Below are 27,123 nucleotides of genomic sequence, written 5' to 3'. Positions count from 1 at the left end.
TCCTCCATTTCCTTTTCCTTCTCTACCACCTCCTCTTCCGCTTTTTTTTCTACCTTCTTATTCTAGCCTCCACCTTCCACCTGACCCTTTTTCTACTCATGATTAGAATGGGGTTATAGGTTTTGAGGGAAGATCATAGGTCATGTGCTTTCCTTATCATACCAATTATAAATGTTTTACAGTATTTTATTATAATTGTCAATAAGGGTATTTTGCAAAGTTTTCTTGGAATTGTCAACATTCTCAAGGATATGGCAATAAAGAAATGTAGATAACTTGGTGCTTAGAAAAGATTTAGAAGTCAAGTATAGGGTCCATACCTGTAATCCCAGCCCTTTACAAAGCTGAGGCAGGAAGATTGTTAATTTTAGCTCAACCTGTGCAGTTTAGAACTTAGTGAGACCATTTTAGAATAAAAAAAATAGGGGCAGGGTAGCTCAGTGTGAAGGTCTTGGGTTCAACCCCAAGTAGTGGAAAGAAAAAAAAAAAAAAACCAGAATACTGTCTTATTCACCTTTTTCTTGTTGCTATGACAAAATAGCCAGCACCCAAAGTTAAAGGAGGAAAGGTTACTTTGGCTCAGTTTGCAGAGATTTCAGTCCATAATTGGCTGGCTCCAAGGCAAGGTGATATGGTGGAGGCGCATGATAGATGAGAAAGTTTCTGGCAGGCAGAAGACAGCCGAAGAATCCAAGAAGCAAGTGATAAGTGAGAATCCTCTATCTCTTATATTTTACCTAGGTTTCCCACTCTTAGGGCAAGTACCCCTCACAACCTTTAATTCTAAGATTGCATCTTTGATCCCAGATTCATACACTTTAGATCTAGCCACTTCTGAAAAACTCCATGAGGCTTCTGGGGGACATCTAGACAAAAGCGCTAAAAAACGCACTCTTAACTTTAGGAATGTAATGTTTAGGATTATGTGCTAGTTAAAAATAAAGTTGTGCATGGAGACAAAATTTCCAAAGATCCTCAGCCAGTTTTTCTTCTGGCAAAGTAAATAACCCTGAATCACTGACTGTGATATTCAACATAGATGATGAAAGATGTGGGAAAGTATATCTACGGAACCAAACAAGCCAAACATTTCCATTCTTACCATTTCTTTATTGTTTCTGAAGCAGCTCAGTTAGAACTTGTGAGAAGAAAGGCCATTTTATAATGAGGGATGCAAATTGCCTTACACAAATTGGAAGTGTACAGACGTACAATAAAAGTGATATGCATTGAGTGGACAGAAGTTAGTATACTGTGAGAAAATGACAAATGAACTAGCTCCTGAATAATGGGGTCACAACAGTCAGTGGGTAAGTGAATTTGAAAAATCAGGTTAGTTCTAATGTTTACAGTGCTCCCTAGATGAAAGTGATCACCAGTCATACAAACTGATACACCTGATAACAGGATGCAGGGGGAACTTTCCAGAATCGCCTTAAACCCAACTTGGTGACTGACAAACATTTTCTATTGAACAACTACAATATTTTTGAAACAGTAACCCAATAAGAGTGCTCTCAAGTATACATTTACAATTAAGTTTCAGAAATAATTTTGTCATAAAAGAAGCTTAAGACTCATAAGGCAAAGTGAACTTTGATGAGTTTTATATTTCGAGAAAGAGGCCAGTAAGACGAGCAAAATATGCTCCTTTGTTAAAAATTTTAAATATCTTTCTCTTTAAAATATGTCTTCAAAAAGTAAATTGGTCTTAAGCAAGTATAAATTTCAAGTAATAATGCACTTACGTAAAATTTAAAACTGGATGGCTTCAGAAAAATCAGGGTAACAGGAAGGTTGCCAGGGAAAGCTAGTGAGCTTGAAGAAAAATTCTTTTTTTTTTTTTTTTTTTTAATTTTATTTAAGGAGAAAAAAGAAAAAAAAAAAAAACGGAAAAAGGTTGCAAGTTATACAGACTTTCAGAAAAAATAAACAGTAGGAAATCACTAGTTAATTACAAATTGTCATCTTAGAAATAGTTGTTGAAGTTACAAAATTAAAGCATATAGAGGGGACTTTTAAACAGTGAGACTGCAAACAGTTTTATTCAATGATCCAACAAAAATCAGTAATATGGTTATCTATCTTATACACTTAAATATATATGCAGTTATATCTTTTAGAGAACTTTCTTTTCCTTTCTTTTGTACAATGACAATTACACACTTTGGGTTTTATTACTCCCACAGCTCTTATAACTTTTTTTTTTTTGAAGAAAGTAAAACCAAATGTGACATACCAGGACAGAGTCAGTCAAATCAAAAGAATGGACATAATACATAGGAGAAAAATTCTGACATTGTATATTTGTAGTTTGGAGCATTTTATGAGTACTCTTTTGTTCACAAAGAATCATAATTCACATATATTTAATTTACTGATTTATAGTATACAACTAAAATACTTAAGGTATTACCCAGAGATAGGGTGTTAAATATAACATGGATCTCTATGGATTAATTTTTAAATGCAAGACCCTGAGGCTTATTTGTGCTATAGAAGAAATGGAATTATTAAATAATACTTTAGGGACTAAACTTCTTTTCTTTCAAAATGTGTAATTAACCTTCATAGAAATTATATTTTTGTGATATCTTTGCTTTAAGGAATCCAGTTAGAGACTTTTCTCCTTTAAAGTTTAAATTTGATTATAAAACTCCTATCTCTTTCTATGTTGTCAACAGGGTTACTTGATATTAATATATGAAGTAAAGTTGTCTTAGAGTTCTGAAGCACAGCTTTATAAGCTTTGGAGTATGCTGAGTGTATGGTAGACAAGGGATACACTATTTCCTATCTAAAAGTCCAGAAGTGTCAATCAGGTCCAGTAGCATTTATAAAGTACCAGATATCTATGCTCCTCTTTATCTTGTTGATTTGCTGTGTATGACCATTTCCCAGGGTCACTTGCCCCAGACTGTTACCCCAGTTTTAGCCATCATGAATGTACTCTAGTTTAAGAGTGGAACAAAAAGGAAGGGCAACTTATCTCCACTTAAGGACATACTAATTGTTATATCTCACTAGCTAGAACACAAATCACTTAGTCACATCTAAGTAAGAAAGCAAGCATTCTGGGGAGTCATATAAAATGAGAATTCTATTGTAAAAGGAGAGAAATGATACTGGTGGATAATTCAGAGTCTTTGCCACATCCTTCATTTAAACGTATGTAATAAGGCAGAGGAAAGGCTGGAGAACCACTGGCTTTCCTTTCAGGGAGGGGCAAGCTGCTTACCACATGGCAGAGTTACCTGGAGACTACACTGCTTGCATAAGGTGAACCTAGAAGCAGGAAGACTACACATGCTTGTATCCCTCTTATTCCTGGCCCACTGAGGAGACTTCCTAATTGATGTTTGGCTTCTCTAAGGGGCAGTATAATGAACTGTCATACGGCAAGAAACCAGTACATGATTTGGCACCACAGTAACAAGGTTTTCTTAGTTTCCCATTATCTGGTCTCTCTGCGTCTTCACTGTCCATTAGATTAAGATATCTTCCTGAATAGTCGTAAGACAGTTCTTCTCCTGGAAAAATGTCTTTAGCTGCAAAAAGTGCTAACCTAGGTACCATTGAGTCAATTCGAACTGGTACCATCAACAGGTTTGGTTCACAAGAATGATTAAGGAATCTTCCAATATTTCCTATATAGGTAGGGTCAACAAATGTTTCCATTATCTGTCCGTTATAAATATGTTCCCTGATGGCTATAATGTAATTTGAGTCATTTGTTGTTTGTAAGTTAATTCTTCTTTGTACTTCAGGGAATCCTAAAACCTCACCAGCATATTCACAGACAAACTTTCCTTTTGGTATAAGTTCCAAGGTACGAAGTCCCCAGCCTTTTTTATCTGTCTTGAACACCTGGAGGTAGAATTGTATACCCCTCTGGACCACTCTATTTCTGCAGTGGTCACCACACTGGCAAAGGACATTGCATTCAAAAACAGGCTTGGCATACTTTGCTTCTGATCCTGTATCTCTAAGGCACAAATTGTCATCATAGGCCTCTTCATGGCGGAGACAGGAACAAGTTCCAGGGAGACACAGAGCTTTGACACAAATGCATCCAGGAAAGGTTATCTGAGATGGATCAATGTCTGCTCCAGGTCCAACTACATGATCAGGGGTATACTGTAAAAGATATACATACTGTAAATTAGCATGAGTATGTCACATTCAAGTAGCTTTTTGCTAGGTCATTTTGTAATTTTAACATATATAAAAACAAAAAACTCCCATGAAACATAAAAATATTGCTGAAAAAGATCTCTCCAATTTAAAAGATAATTAAGTTTTCAATTTAAAATTTTGTGGTTTTGCTGAATAAGGGTAACAACAGAATGTTTTTTTTCTCTTATCAGAAGTTAAAAGCTTTACAGCTCATTTTGTTTCCCTTTTAGTTTTGGATGTCAGAACAGCTGTATATTTAATAGGCAGTTCAGTATTTTATCCTTATTTTTTGATTACTTTTATCTTTATTTAATAATGTACAACAAGTACATACATATTTTTATTGTAAGTTATTTTGGGCCCTTTTTGGAGATAAAGTCCTAAGTGATAAATCAATTATGGACAGAATTCCAAACAATGGCATTTATTTAATAATACTTAACTTTTTTTTTTTGATGTATCATACACATGTAAAGAAATTCTGAGTGTTTGTTTTGGTATGGGGTTACTGAACCTAGGGCTCTAGGACACACAGCAACATCTCCAGGCTCCTCTTACCCTTTTAAAATTTTTTTGTATTTTCAGTCAGGTCTTATGAAGTTACCCAGGAGAGACTCAAATGTGAAAATCTTCCTGCATCAGCCTCTCTAAGTACTGGGATTATAGTTGTGTACCACTGTTCTAGCTGAGATTCTGTTCTTATTAGAAGAGAAAAGGGTAATATGAAAATCTTTGTTGGTGTTTTAAATGTGCTTGTATTTTAAAAATATTACACTTGAGGATTTCTGGGAAGATGATGTAATGGTGAACAACAGAGAAACAGCCTGAGACTTGGTGTCCAGCCACTGGAAAACAGCAACATGAGGAACAAAAGGAGTGAAGTGGGTCCCCAGGACTCAACAAGGATCTCAACAAGGACTCAAGTGAGGATTTGAGACCATGGAAAAAGAGAAAGATCTCAATGCAGAGGAAAGTGGCAATCAGTGCTTTCTCTCTGAGTCCCGACTCACCGCATAGGTGGGGCGATTCAAACCTGCAATGCACAGTGACTGGAGAACCCACAGACTTCCATGGAGAAACACACTAGTGGAATGAGTGTGGTAGACTGCTCAGGTTCACACGTCCTCCTGGAAAGTCAGTAATTGGCCAGTAGCCATCTTGCAGACAGGCCACTAGAGCCCAGAACTCAGAGCAGAACCGAGTTCAAGTTAGCAGGAGATCAGAGAGCTGAGTTCAAGCCAGCAGGAGGCACACAGAATGTTGTAGGCTGAATAAATCAGATTCCAGCCTCACAGTCAGAAATCAGCCTGCACTTCATAAGGTGCAGGCTTAGTGGGAGTATACACCACCCCCTGTAAATCTGCAGCAGGCTTGCTAGGATTAATCAACATGGACCTCGGATCTGTCTGCACACTCTGTCTGCCAGTAATAGCAGAGACACATCATGAAGTGGACACTTTTTTTTCTTTTTGCCTTATTTTTTTGATTGTTTTTCTTTGAGTGTGAACAGTTTTTAGATTTCTTTTTGTTGTATTTTCTTGTTTTGATTTTTTTCCTTCTCTTTCCCACCTGCCTTCTTTACCAGTTTCCCTAAGTTTATGTAATCTGCCAGCCTTGATTCTGATCTCTTCCTCCATTTCTCTATTCTTTCCCCCTAAACCCTTTTAAATTTTCTCCACTGAGGCTAAAATTGCCATATGAAGGGCATGTTTATTGTACACAATTTTATGGTTTGATATTTTGTTATATAACCACAAGTACAGTTTATGCAGTTTGTGGCAAGAGTTACCATAGTCTGTCATTTTCTAGGATGTGTTTGATGTTAGTTTTATTGCTGATGGTACTACTTTAGCCAAAGTGAAATAACTGTTTTAACAGTTGTTTTTTTTTGGTATGCCAAGGCTGTGTTATGGATTAATAACTGTTGGTCAATTTAATGCCAGATGAATTAAATCAGCATGGTGCTGAGCATAGATGTTCCATCTGAGGAATGTTGCCAGCATAAATAGAGACATGGAGAAGGAGAAGTTAGGCATTGTGGGTTTTTTTAATGTGTTGCTGCTTGAGTCATTCCTCTCCTGGAGGAGCTCTGGTTCTTATATCAAGCATTGCTTCCTGGTTCTGGAGGGGAAGACTTGTGCTATTTAACCTCTAGGATAAAGTCATCATGCTGGCTTCCTGGGCATGTTACTTGCTGTTCTTATCATCAGAGGAGCTCAGGACCTCTGTGTCACTAAGGATGGCTGTGGTGCTTTTCAGGACACCCCTGGTCTTTGTTTTGAGTGTGCCTTCTCAGCTCCAGCATGGAACCTTCAACCTATTAGCACAGGTCCTTCACTTTACTGGCATAGACTTTCTAGCTCCACCACTGACCTTTGAGCCTTCCCAGCAAGTCCTTCTTGTAGGCTGTAGACCTCCAGTTGGGAGGAACTATCATGTGCTCTAGGTTTGTATCTAGACTCATGTAGGACATTGCTGTGGGATTTAAGCCCTTGGCTGAATATTCTATGTCTTTAGTGTTGTGGATAGATTTCCTACACTTTCTTGTGTTAACTCTGGGTGACCATCACAAAATAATGTAAATTCTGTGTCCTGATTCTAATTGTTCTCCGCACAACCCATGACTACAACAGGGTGATAAACAATACTACAAGTAGTGTCAAATAGGCCAAATAGGCAGCAACTTCTCATCCCCACTAAATTCAAGGGATAGGATCTTGAAACAGATTCAAAATCCAAAAGTCAGCTACAGCTGGAAGCCATCTCTGAGAAGCAGTCATTTCTTAAGGGTTCTAAATATCAGCAATAAAGCTACCTGCAGGCAATTTACAAGCATCAACCCAGGAATTAAAACTTAAAAAAATATGAGAGAAAACACGCAAGATCAACCCCAGATTTCTAGGTCACCAATGGCAACTTTAGGGGGGCAATAGGTGGAACAATTTGGAAATCACCCATATGGACACTCTGAAGTGTTAACAGCCCATATAACAAAGCAGATGAATGAGAGTCTAGAAAAAATCCAATCAGAAATAATCTGATAGCTACAGAGATGGTGACCATAATGAAAGATGAGCTTAGAAATTGTAGAGCAGATATAGATTTTTAAAATAGAGGATCCTAGAAAAAAATGATGGAAACTATGAATGCCCAACACAGGAAAGAAATGGAATCCACAAAAACAGATTCAAACAGATATCCAGGAAAGTATACACAGTAGCAGAAGCCAATGTGAAGACAGATTATCAGATAGACAAGACAGGACTGTGCTTAGTGATCATGCAGAGAAAGATTTCTTAAAAACAGCATGAAACCATGAAAAATCATCCAACAGCTGCTAAGTGATACAGAAAAGAATAACATAAGATTGATCAGAATCAATAAAAAAGTGGGAGATAGCACAAATGACAGAAAACCTGTTCCCAGAAATAATGGTAGACAACTTACAAAATGTGGAAAAACAATTTGACATACAGATAAGTGAGTCATACAGACTCCAATTAGCCATGATAAAAAAATCTACACCAAGGTATATAGTAGATAAAATTTTAGAAATTCAACACAAGGACAGAATATTAAAAACTGTTAAGAGAAAAGAAACAAATCACATATAAAAGGAAGACCATCTGAATCACAAGAGACTTTGCAACACAAGCCCTCACATCCCAGAAAGCATGAAGTATTTCAAGAACTAAATTAAAACAACTTCCAGCCCAGACACTTTGCAAAATTACCTTTCAAAATTGATGGAGAAATAAGATTGTTCCATGATAAAGAACATCGAAGAAATTTATGACCATCAAACCACCACTTCAAAATGTTCTGAAGGACATTGTAGAAAGACATTGTGAGGACTACAATGCTAGGAGCCCCAACAGAATGAATCCAGGTAAGGTAAGTAATTAAACCGAAGGAATAAAAAGAGAACCAAGAATAGGAATAGTGACATACAGACTGTCATGATGTGAAATCCAGCAATACTATTATTCTTTGTTCAGAATGATTTTAACCTGCTTTAGTTTGCTTAATCTAAACATAAATGAAGATATGGATAACTGCATGTATGTTTAAGTGTATAGGATTGACAACCATGTTACTAAGTTTTTGTTGGACAGTTGAACAGAACTGTTTACAGTCTCGCTGTCTGAATTCCCACTTTGCATATTCCACTCTTGAACAACTATTTGTAAAATGACAATATGTAAACATCAACTTGTGATTACTTATGGTTTATTTTTTATTTTTTTCCTCTGAACATATACATTATTTCTACATATTTTCTGTTTTGCTTAGTCTTTCTTTAAATAAAATTAAAAAAGGAATAGTGACATAACAGGAAATTAATACATATCCATTATAGCCTAAGTGTAAATGGTTTCAGTATACCAAACAAACAAACAAAAAGACTGTCAGAATGGATTAAGAAGCAAGGTCCAACAACATGCTGCATGAAGAAACACATTTAATTCAAAAATCAAATCATAGAAGTAAAGTCAAAGAGTGAAAAACAATACTTCATGCAACAGGAACACTGCAAAAGGTGTAGCTATCCTATTTCCAGACAAAGTAGGCTTTAATCCAAGACTGAGTAAGAGAGACAAAAAAAGATCACTATATCTTTGTAAAGGGAACAATCACAAGTATACATGTAACAAATACTAGTGCACCAAAATCAAATAAGAACTAATATGATTATAATGGGGGACCTCAATACCCCACTGTGACAAATAGATCAACTAGAAAAAAAAAAAGCAAAGAAAGGTTGAAACTGAACCAAATTTTTGAACAAATGGAGGACTATATCTAGAATCATAAAGAACACAAAAATTAGATCCCCCCCAAATAAGACTCAATCCAAAAATGAGCAACTGAAATGAATAGACATTTTTCAGAAAAACTAGTATTGGAAAAAAAACAAGCATGAAAAAAAAGTTTAATATTTCTGGTTATTATAGAAATGTAAATTAAACACTAAGCTTTCTTCTTATGCTAGAATGAATGACCATCATCAAGAAATTGAATAATAACAAATGCTGGTGTGGCTGCACTGAAAAAGGAACACTTTTTCATTGTTGTTGGAAATGCATAATAGTAAAACCATTATAGAGATCAGTGTGGAGACTTCTCAAAAACACTAAAAATTCTATTTTTTCCAGCTATTCCTCTTCTAGGTATCTTCCCAAAAGAACTAAAAGCATCATACCACAGTGACATATGCTACTCATGTTTATAATGGCACAGTTTGTAATAGCTAAGTCTTAGAAACAGCCCATCAAACCCATGAATGGATAGAGAAGATGTGGGTTTTTTTTAATACAATGGAGTACTACTTTGCCATAAAGAAGGATAAGTTTGAGATATTTTTAGCTAAATAGATGCACTCTGATACCATACTCTTAAGTGAAATAAACTACATACACATGCTTAAATATCATACTGTTTTTGTGGTGTAAGTAACCAAGTGTAAATAAGGAGCAAAACATATAGTAGATATTTGGAAATGAGAAGAAAATATTCAAATGACAAGGAGAAGAAGGCAGGGGGATAGGGAAGGGAAGGATGGGATAAGAAAGAGTAAAGAATGGAAGAAAAAAACTGGAAACAAAGCTTTTGTAAATTAGGAGGGGAAGAGGGGTTGAGAGGAGAGGAAGGGACTGTTGAACAAAAGAATGAAGATATATCATGTACAGGTACAAGTTCCCTATAATGAATGTTACCACTGATTATATCTAAAATGTACCAATAAAAATAAAAAAAAACATTACATTTATATAATGGTATCGACAAAGAAGATAATGCCAAGATAGTCTCTGTGTGAAACTTGACCTTTCTTTACTCCATCATGAAACTAACTTTCTTATTCCTCCACTCCCTTAAGATAAGGTCTCACTATGTAATACAGGATGGGTTTGAACTCCTATGTAGCCCAGCGTGGCTTTCAACTTATCATCCTGAGTTTATCCCAAGTGTGAGGATTATAGGCATGTTCCACCAGGCATATCTGAAGCATATTTTCAAACCCTGAAGATTAAAGTTTCTCTCCAGAGCTCAGCACATTTCTTTATGCATACAGTAACTTTTGCTCACATAGGACTTAATATGATTACACCTATCTTTTTCCTGTAAGGCCTTAATGAGATTTACAAAGAAGTAACATAAATGAAAAATGGAGTGAAGTATACTACAGTTTGGATAAATGTACCCCAGAGGCCATTGTATTAAAAAGGATTGGTCCCTGCTCTGGAGCTATTAAGGGGTGGTAGAACCTTTAGGATGTGGGACCCAGTGGGAGCAAGTGCAGTCACTTCAAAGGGGCATATTGGGGTCATCATGACTCTTCACCATAACTCACTGTATAATATAGGGTGAATCTGTATTTTTTCCTCCTTTTTCTTGGTCCAAGCTTGCTGAGGAGCGTATTTGTCTTACCCTTCTTTCTCCTACATTTAATAAATGTAAAGCTATGCTATCATTAAAAAAAAATGTGCACATGCATGTGGGGACCATAGTCTTTTCTGTCTCTCTTTTCTGTCTCAGCAGCATCCTTCACCATATGCTCCCAACATTGGTGTTGTGCCTCTCTGTGGGCCACATGGCAACTGGTCCAAACAATGATGGACTCACACTTCTGAAACTGTGAGTCAAAATAAACTTTACCTCTATTATATTTGATTATCTCAGGTATTTTGTTGGAGTAACAGAAAGATGATTAATACAAGATAAAAGGGAATATAAGAGCAAGTCAATTACCAAGTGTGTAATTAGAAATACACCTGGACATTTCCACCTGTCTGGGAGCAGTCACAATGCTCAGAAGTAGCAATAGCTTCTGACAGTATTCACATCAGGAAAAACAATTACTCCAGTGTGTTCTTCCAAACCATTCCTTTGTAGAAAGCAGTTTCCAAGGCTGACCCTCATAAAGGTTGCTGGCATGCAGACCCAGCAGTCAGGTAACTGCAGTTCTGAAAGGCATGGCCTTGCAGTCCGTAGCAGATCTGAAAGTACCTAGGGAAATGTTCATGCTGCACATCTTTCAGACAATCATTAACATTATGTCTCCCACTCAGGCTTCGGAATGATACTGAACAGCATGTAGTCACACTCCCTGTGGAGGCCTTGGTGGAGATATGCTGTTAAGTGCAGAATCCTATATTTTTCCAGGTGCTGAGCTAGAGGGAAGATCGACATCCTCTGTGAAAGAGGAGGAGAGCGATGAGTGGGAGTGCTGCAGGGGCAGGACAATATTCTGCTCAAAAAGTGATCTGGGGGCGGAAAGTGAAAGAACTTTCTATTTGTGTTATTTCTTACATTGCTAGCAGGGATGCCCTAAAGGAATAAAGGAAAGTTTATAAAATATCCCTACTTGCCAAATTCAGGGGATTTTTTCTTCTTCTTCCAGAATCTACTTCCAAACCACGCATGCTGCATGCCTATAATCCCAGAACTCTGGAGGCTGAAGCAGGAGGATCAATTTAAGTTCAAGGCCTTCCCGGGATACAGAGTGAGTTCAAGGTCAGCCTGAATTACATAGTAAGATCCTGTTGCAAAACAATGACCAACATCCCTCCAAACAAAACTACTTCCAGTTTTTCAAAGGTACCATGTTGAAACATAAAAGATTACCTAGACATTTTAAGTAAAATAAAAATTTACTATATCTTTGTGAAATTTTTTCACAGCTCTTTTAAACTGTTCAACATGTCCATATTTTAATATATAAATCACTAAACCTTAAAGTGATTTTGTTGACACAGATAAATCCTTTTAAAATCAAATATGATTTACTGCAGTTTTAGTAACCAGGAAAGCACATTCCTTATTGAAAAATAGTAGCATTTGTGCTGAGCACAGGGGTGCATGTGTATAAACCTAGCTACCTAGGAAGTTAAAGCAGGAGGAGGATCTCAAATTTGAGGGCAGTCTAGATACTGAGTGAGATACTGTGTTTAAAAAAAAAAAAAAAAGGGATGTAGCTCAGTGATTCTTGGGGCCTATTCCCAGTGCTGCAAATACTATACTATACATAGTATAAGCAAATACCCCCATAGTATTTACTTAGAATAAAAAATTATCTCAAATCTTTTTTTGAGATTTTTAACAAAATTTATTTTACAAGATTTATAAAGTGATTTTTTAAAAAAAGGATTGGGGTGTGTGGATGGGTTAGTGACAGAATTCTGCCTAGAATGCACAGTGCCCTGGGTAGATCCCTAGTATCTCACTCCCAAAGTGATATATTTTTAGTTCTCCAATTAAACTTAATGCATGATCGAAGTCACTGACTTAGATTACAAATGGTAGCTAATTCCAAATGAGCTGTAGATTATATAATCTTCCAGGTAAGTTTTCCATTTAAAAAGAATGCAAATCATTCTATTTTCATGTGTTTCCATTTTCTCTTTCCCAAAAGGTCAATAAAATAATTTGAGGTGATTTATGTAACATTCCACTGAAATATTTATAAGCTAGACAAACTGTACTTGAAAGCTAGAGGAAAATAGTTTCAAATTCAGAGGAAGTTGACTTGATATTAAAATTTTCTTTGGTTTTGCTGTTTTTTTTATTAGTACAAGTTTGTAGTGATATTTACATGTGTGTGGAGTTGGTACATGTATGTAATATATCTTTCCTTTTTTCATTCCCTTTTTCTGCTTTCTGTCCCTTTTCTGTTTATCTCAACCCCCTTTTTTGAGAAAGATCTATCTCCCTACTTCCTTTTATTTTTTACTCTTTATTTATAATTTCGGTTTTTCACATAAGAGAAACTGTAAGATATTTAAGCTTGCGTGTCGGTTTTATTTCACTTAACGTTATGAAAAGCCCCTATTTGTGGCTTGTCTAAGGGCCCCAGCAGGACTGAGATCTAGACTTGATAAAATATAATTGCTTGCTTTTTCAAAAGTATTTGGTTCATGAGTGGACATATGACTTAATTCGTAATAATGAAACAGAAAAGCTAGGACTTTTACTGAAGCAGTCAGAGAAAGCAGCACTCTTTCTACTAGGGCTGGTAAACCATAGTGTTTTCTCTGCATTCTCAAGTTTACCACATAAAGATGTACTCAGAGTGTAGTCAGCCACGAAAGGGAAAGCAGGACTGCAAACGACAAAGGTACAGAAGGACACATCTGATGACACTGTTAAGAGTGCTTGAATCCATACAGGTCTAAAGTAATCACCTCCAGACTTCTCTATTATTTGAAGCAGTTCCCTTATGCTTTAGCTTGAGTCAGTCTGTGTTACAAGTCTTACAAATGTCTTGATTGATACAATAGGGTAAAACTGATAATGGTTCCAAAAAATTAATGGGAAATTTAGTTAAAGATGTAAATGACCAATGAGCAACGAGGTCTCCAATTAGGAGATGAGACTGGAGCAAAGTGCAAAACTCTTGACAGGAAAACTTGTGACTACAGCCTGTAATACTGGCCAAGCAATGAAGGCTTCTTAGTGCAGAACATGGACTGTCCTGAACGAGATGCACAGAGATCTAGGCTCTTATTAGCACTGCAACTTTGAGCAGATGATTTGCTAAAGCTTCAAGTCAGGAACTATAAGACAGGGACAATATTCATACTTAGGCTGGTTTTCATGAACTTTAAATGAAATAATACTATATTCAGCCTGCCACTTGATACTTTAAATATATTAGCTTCTTAACCTATTCTAATAAAAAACTAACTTCATTCATTTTTTTTCTAGATATTATTTTTAGGTATTTTATCATCATTTTTTTTTGAAAATTACTCAATCCCTTTAAACATCTTATCTACTTCTTTGGTTAATACAAAGGAAAAAAAAATGGAAGAAGCCATGCAAAAAGCTTATTCTAGTGATTAGCACATAAACGTTTAATAAAAATTATGCATGTCAAACAGTACGGCGGTAAAGAAAACACTTCAGAAGTTATGCTTTCCAGGGTCAAACATACTCAACCAACATGTGTCAGGAATTAAGTTTCCTGACTTCTATTACTCAGCTTTAACATGGGGAAAAGCTAAGAGCTGACTTCTTCAAGCTGACTTTAAGGTTGGGGATATAACTCAGCAACACAGTGTTTGCCTGGTAAGCATGAGGTCCTGAGTTCAATTCCTGGTACCTCCCCCTAAATAAAAACAAAAACCCCACAAATATTAATTTATTATGTTATATACATATTCTGGGACTTGAAATCATTCAGAAAAATACACAGGAAGATATGAAAAATAGAACTTTGGAGGGATTATATCTTGCATTGTCAGATTATAAACTTTTTCATATATATCACAACACAGAATTTCTCATGTAAAGAGTTGAGAGCAGATGCAAAATAATGCGTCAGAAACCAGATCTATGAAGCACCAGGTGGAGATTTCAAGTTTTTTCAAAGAAAAAAATTCAATAAATAATTATTATTCAAGAAGTCAAAATGGAAACAGAAAACGTATTGAACAGCAAATATACTTTCATCACTGCTCTTGTCTGCAACAAGCTCTTGCTTCTTAACTAGGCCAGCATTCATTGTTAATAACATGAAACCTGAGATATGACCGTCATGGACTATTGAACACTGTGTTAAAAGGGTAGCCTTCTCTCAAGGAAAAGCCGTCATGAGACCTGGGGTATAGAGTGGAGATGGGATCAGGACTTCTACCCATAGTCTAGGCACACAGTAGGTGCTCAGGAAGTACTTCTTGACTATCTGATTGTAGACTCTGGGAAGTGGGACTTTTCTGAGTTGAGTTCTCTATAAAGCAAGGTGGCAGAAACTGAAGTATGACTCCAGTAACATTGTGGATTTACAATCCAGGCCTCAATTCTGAATCTTAAGGCAGTGTTGTGAAAATTTGCTTTCCTTTTTTTGGTTGTGTTGAAACCCTAGCTACAAGAATCTTTGTACTTGGCTTCTAGCCTCTTAAGTTTGCTTTTGCTCCAAGTAGTTATTAGGAGACGGTGAGCCAGATAATTCTTGTCAAAGCCCAACTGAGGTCTTAAAATAACCTTTGAAGCCGGTTTGAGAGACCTAAAAAAATGATTAGACCTGATTCCTAGCTCAAGAAAATCAATTAGTTTATTTTCTACTTGGCTTTCAACCCTGATGACATTACAAAATGCTTGCTTTCAATCTGAACATTTGGATGTTCTTTTTGCCTTTCACACAGTAACCAAAAGCAAACCAGACACAAAGTTATTTTTACCGTAGGGTTTTCAGGCCTTAATTCTTCTCTGTGCACATGCCTGTGAAGCAGGCAAGCTATTTTGACCATTTTTAGATTGGTTTTGTGCTCCCTGAATACACAGAAGAAAATTAATTGAAGTCAATTTGGGATATGTCTTTTAAATATATCAGGCATGTTACATTTTGGTAATACCATCAATTCCTTTAGAAAGCAATCATTTTGTAATTCTAACTGTATCCACAGAAGTGTATTTGCATAGGCAGCTAAAGAACTTCTATTTTAATCTCCTTATGTTTATGCCATCAACTATAGGTCTAAGCGTAAATCAAAAATCTTTTTCTTGTCTCTTGTCTTTTTTTAAAAATAGACAAAAATTTAAAAGTACATTTTGTTTTTTTTTTTTTTTTTGTCTTTTTCCTTTTTATCGGTACCAGGGATCGAACGCAGGACTGCCTGCTAAAAGTACATTTTGAAGAATAACAACCAGCACATCTAACCTCATGATATTATGGACAATGATGATTAATTTCTATTGGAAGGACTTCTGTATGCTTTTTTTTTTTTTTTTTTTTTTTCCAGCACTGGGCATTCAATCCAGGATCTCATATATACTAGGCAAGTATTCTACCACTTAGCTACGTCTCTAGCCTTTTTAATTTTGATACAGGATCTTGCGAAATTATCCAGGCTGGTCTTGAACTTGTGGTCCTCCCCCTCAGCCTCTGAGTAGATGGGACTACTGGCAAGTGCCACAATGCCCGCCCAATTTATTCTTAGATTAATTTCATACTTAAAGAAGTATATTTGGCCAATAGTTTTACAGATTGTTCTTGGATATGGCCAGGAAAAACATGACTCAAGATTAGGAACAGATTTAGAATTCACATAAACAACAGTTTTGTTCAACATTACAAACTAATTGGTTAAAATTAATTATAACTTAGTCGTTAACATTTTGAGGGCAAGGCAATATGTTTTTCTCTTTTTTGTATTCTTTGCAACCCACCTCACCATTTTGTATGCACTGAGTTCTTCGTAAATATCTAAAAGTAATTTAGAATAGTTTTTTTTTTTTTTTTTAAGGGCCAGAGTATAGTTGAATGGTAGATTATTTGCTTAGAATGTGCCAAGCCTCAGGTCTCAGAGTTGGGGGTAAAAAAGCAACCATTTCTGCATGCTTTATAAGCTTAACGGCAAGAGCAGCATGATTCAGCCTCGGATATAGCTCAGTGGCAGAGCCCCTGCCTGGCAAGCTCAGGGTCCTGAGTTTGATTCTCAGTACAAAAAAAAAAAAAAAAAAAAAAAAAAAAAGTACTGCATGGTTCATCATCTTTTCTAGGTCTTTGCTAATAATGCAGTGCCTGATCCATCATATTCAATTATTTGTTCACTAAAGAAACACATATCACTGTTTTGACCAGGCGTTCAGCAATATTTGATCTTGCAGGTATCAGTGTTTCATATAGTGCTAATCACTTGTATGAACTGTACATGGCCAGTACAAATATAAACTTGTATTATTGGTCATAAATCAGTTTGACAGACTAATTTCTTATGTTAATATCCTTTCCTATTTTGAAAATTCACATTGAACTGTCTCATTTCATCCTTAAAACCCTAGAAAAAGGCAAAAGTAGGACTCAAAATGGGTAGGTGAGAAAGGGCTGTTTTATTTCTATTTTACGGATGAAGAATCTCACCTCTGCGAAATAGCTAAGATCACTAACCCATCTGGCTCTCTTAACAGCCTTTAGGTGTTACTTATTTAGGACAGGCTCTTGCTATGGTACAGGAGAGTCTCAAATCCTCGGACTAAAGTGATCCTCTGGAATATCCCACGAATTCAGTCTTCATGGCTTTTTGTTGTTATTCCAGATTCCTTAGGCAACTTTTAGGCCTCAGTCAGGGGCTGAGAAAGAAGCGTTTTGACATACTAATAGCAGTAAGCATTTACTGAGTTCATGCAGCTAGCTAGCTACAAATTGTATTTTATTTATAATTCTCAAAGCAACTGGATCTAAAGAGTGGCATTATTAAACTAGTAGTCCACTAGTAAAGCTTTGCAGGAGATAATCTGTATCTGCCTGAGCACTCCACAGCATGAAACCTCAGGTAACGTGGCTGCTTTTTAGGACAGTAGGCTAAGATCTATTAATAGGACTTAGTCTTACTGTACATGTAAGATCCTTGAGACCACAGAAGTAACTAATTTGCCCTAGTGAGTTCGGAGGACAGAATGGACAAAAAACCAGGTTCTCAGAGCTCTTAAGGCCTCTAGTCTTTCACTTCTGGTCTTTCAGTCTGCGGCAGAACAGGACAAAATCCTTGCGAAGCTCTTATTGACAAGTAATAGGAAAGCCTGACACTTGTGCATACAACTTTTCTCACGTGCTACTAGGAGAAAAATGGTCGGAAGCCGGCAGCTCCTGAGCTAGTCTTGAGGACTGCAAGAGGCGAAAGGCGCTGCGCACCACCCCTGCGGCGCCCCCGGGCGCTGCGCACAGCCTCGCGGGCTCCCAGCCCCGCCCCTACCTGGAAGGGCTCCGGGCCCGCCCCTGGCGGCCACGCGCTAATGGGCAAATTTTCCTCGCCGCGCGCTACATCCTGCTGTTCTGTTGGGGCTTCAAGCTCCTCCTTACACGCTGCCATCCAGAAAGGCGACTTCTCCAAAAATTCCTTAAATATTTAACCGCCTCTCGCTTGGCCTCCTACCGAGACAATGTAGAATCGCGCAGAGGGTGCTGGGAGTCGTGGGTCCCGCTGCCCCACTGCCTCATGGGAGTTGTAGTATTTCACGCTCCTCTAAGAAGACCTGAATTTTTCCTTTCTTGAATTTTTTGGCGTGGCTGTCAGTATTGGAGCTGATAATTACAAAACCCTATAAGGTATGGCCAAAACTGTTGCAACACAAATGAAATGCTTTACTTCTCCCTGGGAGCATTAGGGAGGGAACTTTAGAGTCAAGGCATTTGTGAAGGTTATTGAGGCCTTAATACGCATTTACTGGAGTCAGCAGATGGGACATCTAAAGGGGGGTGGGGCAGAGGTGCGGAAACTAAGGAGGAGGAGCTTGCGGGGAAGTTGGATGACATGGGATAGGGTTTGTGCCCAGGTGGCACAATATGCTTTTGGGGTGCCATAGGCATGGTGTTGGGTATGGCCCTATCCATGATAATGATACCTGTGCCTTATCAGTTTAGCCTTCCTCTCCACCACCCACGGTTTGGGGAGAAAAAGTAAAAACAAAACACTCAGAAAGCCAGAATGCTGATATAAATGCTATGGTAAGGAATGAAACAAACCGAACCAAACTGAAGCAAACCAAACCGGCCTAGGCCTTGAGCACGCACTCCAACACAGCTATTCCTCCAGCCCCACTGGAATGGGTCAACCTCTGTCTTTTCTTCCTCTTCTTTCACTTTATCCTTCTCTGTTCTTTTTTCTTTTTTGGTACAACTACTCACTATGTAGCACCGGCTGACCTTGAATTCACTGCGATCCTCCTGACTGCTGGCATTAAGGTGGTGTGCCACCACACTTGGCAGTTTTTGTGTTACTTGTTCTTTTTAATATTGACCAAAAACAAAATTACAGCAGTTTAGAGCCAGGTATGGTGGCAGATTCCTGTAACCCTGATATAGGGAAATGAAACTCCCCAACCTACTAGATGTTCTGTGGGAGTTCGTTCTCTAAAACTGAATTTTAGAAACAACAGAGGTTAAAAGCAGATACATTTACTGAGAGAAAGAAAGCTTCTGTCTGAGAGAGACAGAAGGACGTCTTGAGTGCGTTGCCCAAGATTCTTTTTTTTTTTTTTTTTTTTTGTCTTTTTCTTTTCTATCGGTACTGGGAATCAAACTCACTACCACACACTTCCAAGGCAGGCACTTATGCCACTGAGCTAAGTCCCCAGCCCCTAAGATTCTATCTTTTTTAAAAGGAGTTTGATAGAGTAAAACCACAAGTGAGATGGGTCCAAGGTGAGGAAAACCTTGTAACTTGCAAGGTGGGCATAAGTTGGGACAGAACTGTGGTCAACCAATAAGATTAATTGCTCAGGTAAAGTTGATTAATTGAGGAGTAAATGGAAAGCCAGTCACATGGTAAGAGGGCATGCTTAACAGCAGTGACTTCCTGTAGGGGGTTGGAATGGTGACTCCTGACTTCCTTAGGGTGACAGAGAACTATTTGGACTGTGGATCCTTAGGATGTGGGTGTATTTGCTTTGCCTTTTGTCTTGAGAGCGGGCCCACAGCTGGAGGTGTTTGTCTCCTCCAAGGTTGCAGGTTATGTGGACAGGGTGTGTGGCCTCCTTTGAGGACCCAGCCCTGTCTATAATATTTCTAACTAACTCAGCTGCCTGTAATAATCCCAGCACTTGAGAGGCTGAGGTGGGAAGATTGCTGTGAGTTTGAGATCAGTCTGGGTTATATAGTGAGTTGAAGGACAACCTGAAGTGTGTAGTGAGATCCTGACTCAAAAAACCCCTAAAATTTTACAACAGTTTAAAGATCTTGACTTTGCTTTCAATTCCATAAAACAGAGTACGTGTCTTAATGGGCTGAATGGAAGAGATTGGTCCTAAGGATCATAAGAGCTGTGAGGAGAACTGCCTGTCTGTATTTTTATCTTGCTATGCCATTTTGAATTTGACTCCTTGGTATACTGTCTGCCCTTTGTAAAAATGTTTTGAATGCTTTATTTTATTTTATGAAGTTGTCAATGATGTTGCAGAATAAGATATTCAGTTCATGTTGGCCCTGCAGTGTAATGTTTTTATTTTGTTGGCAAAGGCTCTAAAAGAATTTTATAAAGTGTGAGATTAAAATAATGAGAGGATGTTTGTAGAATGATATAAGCAATCTTCAGAATGCCAGATAGTCAGTCTTTCATTTTTCTAGGTTAAAAACCTATCTTATTTTTCTGTAGACATCTGCTTTTCATTGACCAGGTGCCTTGATCTTTTGAATTTGTTCTGAAAACCATTATAAGTAGATGGTGAAAAACATGTATCGTTACACATTAATGAGTTGCCTAAATTGACTGCTATAAATAGGCTTTGGACTGGAATATTACACTGAGTTACTTGAATTTATTTTGGCTTTTCACCAGCAGAAGAGAAATTAATCTGGTCAGCACTAAATTGAATAAAAGGAAAACAGTACAATATTATAAAGTTAGCATTATATAGGTTGAATCATCTTTAGGGAAATTATATGATATTTCTGTTTTATATATATGCATATTATATGTATATATTATATATGTATATAAGTATATTAAATATGTGTATATATATCATATATGATATTTCTGTTTTTAGGTTTTTGACACTTAACAGAAGTGGTCTTTAATTGGTATGTTTTAATAATTTTTTTTTCCTAACTTGGGTTTTGATGCTCTGTGTGGCTTTGTATTCAGAAGCCATTATTTCCACAAAGTTTCACTAGTTTTATCTGAGCTTAATCTTCTGGGATGTACTTTATAGCAAGTGATGAAAGGTCTAAAGGCAGTAGAAATTACATATTTGTTAGTGTCAGTCACAGCATGAGTAGTTTAGTTTGGAATACCTTAGCTTTTTGATGGGAAATACCACTACCAGATGTTAAGTAGGTATAGTATAGGCACTTGATCTCCTTATCAATTAAAATTGTGTAGGTGAAATCATTTGTAAATGAACAAAGCATAATAGTTGATATCTTTAGGCCTTTCTGTCCAGCTTGGTGCATATTTCTCTGTGGGAATATCTCAGCATCCACCCAACCCACCTCATAGGGTGGCCTCACTGGCAGGTGTATTTATGTGATGTGGTTAGACCCATGTATTTGGCTTTTAGGTGCACACATGTTTCAAACTAGTTTTCATGATAAGGAGTTGGGACCAAATAACTGCTAAAACTGTGCAATTGTAGCTTATTTGATATATAGTTGGAAAAAGAGAAACAGTCCTTTCAAGACAAAAACAAAGCAAATGAGTAACAAGAATTTGTTTTTTTCTTGATAGTTATTTCTAGTTTTGATTCAGATAACATACGTGTTTTCTTATAACAAATCCTTTCTCTGGGTTTAGGTTAAATCAGTACAATTTCTGTTACTCTAGTCAAAGAATTTTAACTAATAAAGGTACTGTACACACTTCTAATGACATTTTTGACATTATTATTATTACTTTTTGAGACACAGTTGTGTTATATAGTTCAGGGTGGCCGTGAACTCACTTGGTAGCCCAAGCTGTCCTCAAACTTGTGGTAGTCCTCCTGCCTCAGCCTACCAAGTGCTGGAATTACAGATGTGCACCACCGTGCCAGGCTTTATCATCAGAAAGTGTAGGCTGGATAATTAGCTTTTATGCTATGTATAGAAGTTAGTTGCTGTTTATGAGTTTTTGTTCATTTCAATAATAAATAAGTTATTTTTAAAACACTTTCTCTTTCTGATGTGTTTTCATTAAATAGTAACACTTCCAAATAATATAGAAAGAAATTTACAACATGACAAAGAAGTAAAAGCTATGAAATTTTTGTGTAGTGAAATACATACTAATATAGTAATAATAGTTAATGCTTATATTACAGATAATTTGGGGACAGTATTGTTAAAAATACCAAAATGGAAAGTAAATTAAACTGAAAAAAAAGTCTTTTTAGTAGCCAAAATTTTATAATAAAGTAGATCATTTTAAGATAAGAAAAAACGGGGTTGGGGATTTAGCTCCGTGGCATAAGCGCCTGCCTTGCAAGCAGGCAGTCGTGAGTTCGATCCCCAGTACCGATAAAAAGGAAAAAGACAAATATATATATATGGCAAGTGATTAAAATAACTTGAGTTGTATCCTAAAAAATTGTGATTCCGTATTTGTGCTTCCCAAAAGATATTAATTAGTTTGCTTTTGTGTTTGAACTGCTTGTAGATGTTTTAAGATGCTAAAAACTCTTGAATATTGTTCTATGCTTTTATCGTTGCTTTATAGTCTCATGATATCCATAACTTTCCTTTTTGATATGACAAAAGAAAAACCATAAAGATAAAATCACTATCAAAAATATTTTTAGTGTAAGTACATTTTGGTAATAGTCAAGATTGATTATAGAATATCTCATAGTTGTATGCTATCAAAAGAATTGATAATAAGAGGTGAAAGAAGGGAATTATGTATTTATTCAGGATGAACTATTATCAACAAGGAATTGATTTCATTCATGAGAAACATGAACAAATTTATTACCAGGTATAAATACCAAGGTTCTTAGAATGAACTTTGCTGTTTGCTACTTGACTTTGAAAATTACTACTTGAAGTTATATGTTTTTATATTTTCATTTCATGTTCTAGGTTGTAAGATTTCCATACTGCTACCTTGAAAATTATCACCTATGAACAGAGATTTCTAAGAACAAAAATTTTTTAAAATCATACATTCTAAGTTTTAATTTGGCTCTTTCAATGTTTGATTTTTAAATTGGGTCTTCCATCTTTTAATTGAATTTTCACTCTCATCTGAATTAAGGCATAGAGCCTGGGGTTTGTTTTTGGTGGGGAGAGTACTGAGAACTGAATCCAAGGCCTTCACACTGAACCACATCCTTAGCCCCCCACCCTCACCCATTTTTTGAGACGGGAACTTGCTAAGTTGCTGAGTGGCCCAAGGTGAACTTGAACTTGAGATCTCATACCTCACCCTCCCAGAGTATTGAGATTATACATGTATGCCACCATGCCCCATTTATATGTAGTTTTGAAAGCAAGATGTGCATCTTATGACGCTTAATATCTATTTTTCATTTGAGTCTTGTTATAGAGAAATTCACTCGCAGGTATTTAAGCACAGAAACACAATTCCTATAATTTTAATGGATATTTCCAGTATCATCCGAGAGTGGAGAAGTTATAATGCAAGATTCTCGTAACTGTTTAGACCCTTAGCAGCATTTTTGCTTCCCAACTTAAGTTATGACTATAGGAAACGTAAGCAAACACAATGGGTTATATCAGGAGATAAAAGAGTGAAATAGGGTTTATTACAGCAAGATAACTTCCAGATCACTGTCACCCCAAACATGAGGGAGAAAGGGATCACAGTAGGAAGAGTTATGCACGTTTATAATTAAGACCAGTCATTACATGTAGGGGCAGGCATATTCCTGAGAGTGCTCAGTTTGAGACTGTGCCACTTTATACATCACATGTTCAACTGTGGTGGACAGGAGTACTTCCTGCGTGAAAAAATTAGCATTGTAATGAGAAAACCAAAGTTCTTTCTAGGTCACCTAGAGGAGTGACTCTAACTTGCTTCTGAAAGTTCCTGTGTAGCAGCTAAGAGAAGGAGAAAGAGAAGGAAAATAAGAAGAAGCAAGAATTTTTACTTAAGTGCCCAAGACTAACTTTGGAAAAATGATGAGTTTGTATTTTCAGATATCTCAACCAGGAAAGCTTTCATGTGAGTAGAAAAAATGTCTTTCTTTCTTATTGCCTTAGTAAGTGTTAATGTATTTAAGTCAACTTCACTAGTGTAAGTAGGTGGATCTTCATATGCATTGAGGATTACTATAGAGACTTACGTACTCTCTTCACACTTGTATTCTAAAGGGACCTTCTTTAGTGTCTGACTATAGTGTCTGAAATTCTCATCATCCATTTCTATCTTATTTGAATGTCTTCCATTTGTGGTAAGCATTACTTTTTCCATATCGTATTCTTATTTGAACTCCAATGTTGTTGGGAGCAAAAATTTGATAAATACATCCTTTTCTTCTGACAAGGTGATACCTGGGGCAGCCTGAGAACTCCGAAAAATTGGTAAAGAGAAGGAAAAAATGACTATTCTATCAGATTTACTTTTATTGAGCATTTAACTGTTTTTCTACTTCTAATAAACAATTTTTCTGAGAATAAAAATGTTCTATATCTGTGCTGTTCACTACTATAGCCATCGGCCACATGTGACTACTGAATACTTGCATATAGCTAGTATGACTCAGTACTAAATTAAAAATTTTAATTAATTTACACTTGATTTAAATAAGCACATGCAGCTAGTGGCTACAGTATTGGGTAGCATATATTTAGACTGTTATGGCTTGTATCTAGATGTACCCCCAAAGCATCAGGCAGTCATAGTGGGGCTTTTCAGAGGTAACTGAATCTAGGGTGTGTGATTACTAAATTAGTTCACCAATTGGCTAACCATAGTTCCGGGTGCTGATAATGGGACAGTCCACTCCTGGGTGTGGGTGACCCCACTTGAAATGCAGGTACCTGGAAGACATAAAAGGGCGAGGCAGGTGTGCTGCTACCTGCTGCTTGTTGCTTGCTGTGTTCCTGCCTTTTGCCTGCCTTACCATGCCGTGGATTGTTTCTCCTCTGTAGTGTCTGTCTACCCACGCCACCTGCCTTGGAGTCAGTCAGCTGTGGACTGAAACCTCTACACACTGTAAGTTGAAATAAACCTTTCCTCCTTTAACTTTGAGTGTTGGGTATTTTGCCTTAGCAACAAGAAAAGTGATTAATATATTAATAATACTATATTATACTATATTAATAATACATTTAACAAAAATGAAGTCCTAATGTGTTCTCTGGGCTGGCCTCTTAACTCTGGAGTTTAAGTGATTCTCCTGCCTTAATCTCCTGACTGCTGGAACTATAACAGCTATGTCTGGTTTACTACAAACGTTTTAAATTTAATCCTCACAATAGTTCTATGACATAGGCAATTTTATTACTTCACTGCACAAGATCTGGGAACTGAGATTCAGATAAATTAAGTAAATTTTTAATGTGTCCCACATTCAGTTTTTAAAAGTAATTCAGATAATTCAATAATTTTGAATGGTAAAGTGCGTTTGGGCCCAGAACTGAAACTGCTTCTTGAAAGATAAAATTGCTCACCATTTATGTTGCCAAACCTTAGCCACATTTAGAGACTGTGTTTTTTTTCTGGCTGTTGTTAAGAAATAAAGTATTAGAAGTTATGAAATTTTAAAAAATGTCTTAGTTACTTTTCTTGTCACTGGGACAAAATGCGCAGCACCCACACCTAAAGGAGGAGAGATTTATTTTGGCTCACATTTCAGTCCATAGTGGGCTGGCTCCAAGGCAGGATGGCGTAGCACAGGGACATGGTAGAGGAATAGCTTGCCTCATGGCAGGAAGGAAGCAAAGAGAGTCAAGCGAAATGCCAGGAAGGGAACTGTAGTTCACACTCACAGGGACCCGTCTCTTCCAATCAGACCCTGCCTAACAGCTAGTCAGCTATAACACCTCTGTAACCCAATCACTTTCCAAACACATGTTCCAATTACACACGAGACTTTGGGGGGCCATTTTAGACCTAAACCATAATAACAGAAACATTCACAACAACAACAAATGTGTGTATATCTATGTATATCTTTATATATATCTTATTTTAAAATACCTTAACTTATGTAGTAAAGAGCTTTATATAACATAAGAACTATTTTTCCTGAGGGCTGTGCCTTTGGGTTTTGAAAATATAATCGAGTTAATTAGTCTGCTGCAAGGGAAACCTTGATCTCACTGCAGAATATTCTAGTCTTGGAATCTGGGTACTGAGAACAGCCCATTAAGCTACTGAGGTTTCTGCCTTGTGACATTCAACTGTTATTACTATAATTTTACTAATTGTGAGTTATCTATTAGAGAGGATTGAATAGTATAAATCTATTGCATATATGATTATGTCTCTCTTGGTAGTAGTAAAAGTGCTGAGAAAGTCACTGACTTATGAATGGTCATAGAAATGATTTCTAGTTCTATTCTCTTTATCTTTTTGTCATTAAAGAAAATGGTGGAAACACAAGGCTGTAAGACTCCATCATTTAGTCAAAAATGGCAGCTCCTTGAACTCCAGAACCTTTCGGTTTCAGAATAGTCCAGGAGGTTATTTTTATGGGAAACTGAACCTCTTTTCCATAGTAGAAGGAAGTTTTCAGTGTCATTGTTATAACTACACCATGTGGCTGATATATCATGCAGCTCAATTCCTTCCCTTTTAGTTCAGCTTCTACCTGTAATCTCTTCAGTTGGAAAATCTTACTCTTCACTTAAGTGCAAATTTTAATTCGTCATGATTTTTTTAGTCAACTATTTCAGACTTACTTGGTTTAGTAAAGCTTCATCTCTAGAAGGTTAAATTTCATGTTCTGGACCCCACACATCAACTAGGTTTAGAGCATTGATTACGCTTTGCTTCTTACAGAACCTGGAAGCTACAGGGTTGATGACACAGAAAACCACTCCTCACTGAAAATGAAATGTCTTTCTTTGTCCCTTAGCTAATTAGGGAAAAATTTCCCCCAAAGGAGATTTTTCTCTTTAGTTAATAAATTAAAGAGGAAGCTCAGATTGTCCTTTCTAGCACTTGATTCTGTAGGTGTTTGTTAGAGCTTTTATCTTAATGGAACCTGGCAGTACCTGTTCAGGTGAGACAGCCAATTTTATCTTTGCTCTGGCACTGAGTCCTGCCATCTGTTCTAGGTTTGAGCTTCAAACAGAAAAGGAAAGTACAAAGTATAGCCAACTTGGTAGTGACAGCTGGTGGGGAAAATAATCATTATGTTTAACAGCGTCCTTGAGACATTACCAGGAGGTAGAGACAGATACTCTTCATCTTTCAAATTCCTGTACATTACTTGAAATTTTGATATCTGGTCCATTCTTCTTATTTCAACACTTCTAGGATGAAGTCTCTCCTGCAGTGTACTGCATCATCTACGTGTTCTTGTCTAGGGCACTCCATTATCTTGCCTTGGAGAAATATAAAA

At 36.8% G+C, this 27,123-nt stretch overlaps 2 protein-coding genes across 3 annotated transcripts in view; one reads left to right on the top strand and one right to left on the bottom strand.

Moving 5' to 3' along the window:
- Window positions 1-1,089: 1,089 nt before the first annotated feature.
- Window positions 1,090-18,091, bottom strand: LOC100736130 (histone-lysine N-methyltransferase SETMAR). The gene is made up of 2 exons (XM_013156267.3): window positions 17,871-18,091; window positions 1,090-4,137 (listed from the first exon to the last, which is right to left on the bottom strand). Exons 1-2 carry the CDS (start codon window positions 17,985-17,987, stop codon window positions 3,349-3,351), a joined length of 906 nt encoding a protein of 301 aa, XP_013011721.1. The 5' UTR covers window positions 17,988-18,091; the 3' UTR covers window positions 1,090-3,348.
- Window positions 18,091-27,123, top strand: part of LOC134478567 (uncharacterized) — a 187,834-nt gene continuing 178,801 nt past the window's right edge. The window contains exon 1 of one of the 2 annotated variants that reach the window (XM_063260285.1): window positions 18,091-18,223. The gene's annotated coding sequence lies outside the window, so the exon portion shown is untranslated. The remainder of the gene's footprint in view (window positions 18,224-27,123) is intronic. The other variant, XM_063260286.1, reaches the window with a different exon arrangement.

Source organism: Cavia porcellus, unplaced genomic scaffold (assembly GCF_034190915.1).
Source record: "Cavia porcellus strain 051 isolate PalLab524CR breed Dunkin Hartley unplaced genomic scaffold, mCavPor4.1 scaffold_13, whole genome shotgun sequence".
NCBI classification, from domain to species: Eukaryota; Metazoa; Chordata; class Mammalia; order Rodentia; family Caviidae; genus Cavia; species Cavia porcellus.
The sequence above is the reverse complement of the archived record's forward strand: the minus strand, read 5'-3'. Positions and strand labels throughout refer to the sequence as shown.